The sequence below is a fragment of the Anomaloglossus baeobatrachus genome, chromosome 2 (genome assembly GCF_048569485.1).
Source record: "Anomaloglossus baeobatrachus isolate aAnoBae1 chromosome 2, aAnoBae1.hap1, whole genome shotgun sequence".
In the NCBI taxonomy this organism is placed as follows: Eukaryota; Metazoa; Chordata; class Amphibia; order Anura; family Aromobatidae; genus Anomaloglossus; species Anomaloglossus baeobatrachus.
Window position 1 is genome coordinate 786732891 of NC_134354.1, and position 2715 is coordinate 786735605.

A 2715-nucleotide genomic window follows, 5' to 3' on the forward strand; every position below is an offset into this window, starting at 1 on the left:
CTTTAAGTCAGGGGTATACTACACATGTAGAAAGTTGTAGCTGTTAGTATAGTTAGGGTGAAGTGGGAAGAATCAACAAACCAATCAGTAATAATGAATACATTGGTTTTACATAATTGTTTGTTTTAGTAAATGGATTACCGGGTGTACAAAGACTAGTTAACTGTCATGGTTGTCTCTCTATCTTTGGAGACTAGTGATGAATTCTGAATTGGGATCCCTCATTTCCATCTGGGACTCTTAGTTTAAACATGGTTTCATTTCTTTCAGTACATAAGGAGTTATTGTCAGTAGTGTTGTCCAGCAGTCCCTAGCTGAGTGCTTAAGCTGCAGCTGCTTTGTAACCACGCCCCTTCAGGTTTAAATAGAGGAGTCTTCCCAGCATTCCTTGCTGAAGATACAAACTCATTTGTTCTTTGGCCTCCTTGGAGGAAGGTTCTGCTGTGGAGGTTTCCTGCTCTCAGGGTTTATCCTTTTTGTTACTTTTCTACCCTGTTTGGGTTACCTTACCCTGTGTTTTGTTACTGCAGTGGTGGGGTCTAGGGATCCTCACATGCTCTTCACTAGCCAGGGCATCTGTAGGGTCTTCTAAGGGTCTCAGGTTCCTGTTTGGTGATCGTTGCGGAGACTGTATTGGGACTGTCTAGGATAGTAGGGATAGCTGCAGGTGAGGATAGAAGGTGTCCCACCTACTCCTCTCACTAATTCCAGGGCCCTCAACTGTTATTGTGTCCACAGGTTTCCCCTATGTTTGGTGTGTTTTCATTGTGCGTCAGATGCACGTAGGTCTGAAAGCTCCCCACCACGCTTGTCACACCCAGCAAGCGTGATATTGGATCTGCCAGAATGGTTTCCCCACTCTAACTTCTAGATAGTGATAAGGTTTGAATAGGACAGATGTTATCTAAATGGGACACCTTTTAAACTCTAGAGATCAAGAGCGAAGGACCTGGGAGAAGAACACATTTTTATTTGGTCTATTATGAAAATTCCTAACATGTTTAATTATTGACATTTTCGTTATTCATTCTTTGTTTTCAGTTACATTTTTTATTTCTAAGTCGAGCAGATCAGTTTTCTTACACTTTTCCGGATGGTTTTATCCCTTATCCCATAAATAAATGGACTGATATACAGCGGTAAGCACATAAACAAAAAGAAGTTGATGGGGGCCATGTTCATATACGCATTATTGAAGAAATTCTCGGTGAACGTGCTGCTGTAGGAGCAGAGGCATAGGAGGAGCTGAAACCCGTGGAGCAGGACCGTTTTTGCCGCTTTGGAGGCAGAAGATTTCTTGGATCCAATCTTTCGAGCAACTAACATAACTCGGATGTAGGTGTACAAAATGGTGACCAACACTGAGCTAAAACTGAGGGAAAAGGTCAGAAACCTGATTGTAGTTTGGAATTTGTAAATTTGAAGATATTTCCAGATACACAACATCTGAAAAGAAAAAAACCTGGGGTCTATAAAATAACAAAAACAAATAAACTCAATGAGCACGGGAAATGTCCCAATCACCCACATCCCCATGATGGCCACCTTGCATCGCCTGATGGTACATATCTCTCCGTGCCTCAATGGGAAGCAAACAGCGATGTAGCGCTCCAAGGACATAAGGGCCAAATTGTAAGGAGTAATTAAAGTTGTGGAAGCCGTCATTATAGTGAGGATGAGACAATATTTCACCGGCATAAAGACAATGTATAAAGCCACTATAAAAAGAGTGAAGCAAAGGGAAAGCAGTAACGAGTCACTGATGAGCATGTGACTGAAAAGCAGATAGCGGACGTTCTCGCGAATATGAGCGGTGGTGAAGGAAACGCATAATATGACTATGACAGATGGGAGGTACAAGCAGAAGGTGGAGGAGATCAGGGTTACATGTAGAATTCTGAAATTCTCAGCCACTGTTCGCAATCCAGTATAGAACTGGGCATATGTCTTGTTGTCGTAAGGAATCTCAACATCCACCATTGTCTTCTTTTTTTTGGTAGCTTTAACTTTAAAATTTGACCTAAAAAATAGCAAATAAATATTAAAAATCACATGATAAAAAGAAACCATAAAACATCATTGTCACAAACCACCGGGGGGGTCACTCAGAAATCCCCCGCGCTGGCTACCAGTACGTCACAATCGGGGGGTAACAAGTGGGGGTCACCCCTCCTTTATACCTCCCGACCGACAGACAGAGCACGTGATGCGCTCTCTAGCGCCCCTCTTATAGTCAGGCCAATTATGGAATTGCCCGACAATAAGCAAGGAGGCCGCTATACTACTTATGCCGATTATTGAAGGGTCCCCGGTGAGAGTAGGGTATATATTCCCCCGACCTCCGCGGGCGGAATATATAAAACCTCCCCGAATCTCACTGGCCTCCCCACAATAATCCTTGGCACAACTCGCTGCCACCAACCGATTTACGGTAACTATTAGCCGAACACACAGACGTGGGATTCAAGATCGAGATAACAGAACAGCCCAAGATTAATTATATAATTTAATCAGCCTAAAGCACACTAGAAACTACAATATATACAATAGGGAATCTACAGAATATACATATGTCAGAGTACAGTTACAGTCAAAGCATGGGTTACAAACAGGCATACACAGTTCCAGCAGTTACCTTGTTGCGTCTGGCCACAGGGGGGCGCTGTACCCAGGTTTCTAGGATCCTTCCCACAGATGTTTCCTACACGTGCCCCC

At 43.2% G+C, this 2715-nt stretch overlaps 1 protein-coding gene across 1 annotated transcript; it reads right to left on the minus strand.

The window, feature by feature from the left end:
* Window positions 1-1056: 1056 nt before the first annotated feature.
* LOC142290056 (odorant receptor 131-2-like) lies at window positions 1057-1980 on the minus strand. Its single transcript, XM_075334001.1, has one exon. It carries the CDS (start codon window positions 1978-1980, stop codon window positions 1057-1059), a length of 924 nt encoding a protein of 307 aa, XP_075190116.1.
* Window positions 1981-2715: the final 735 nt, after the last annotated feature.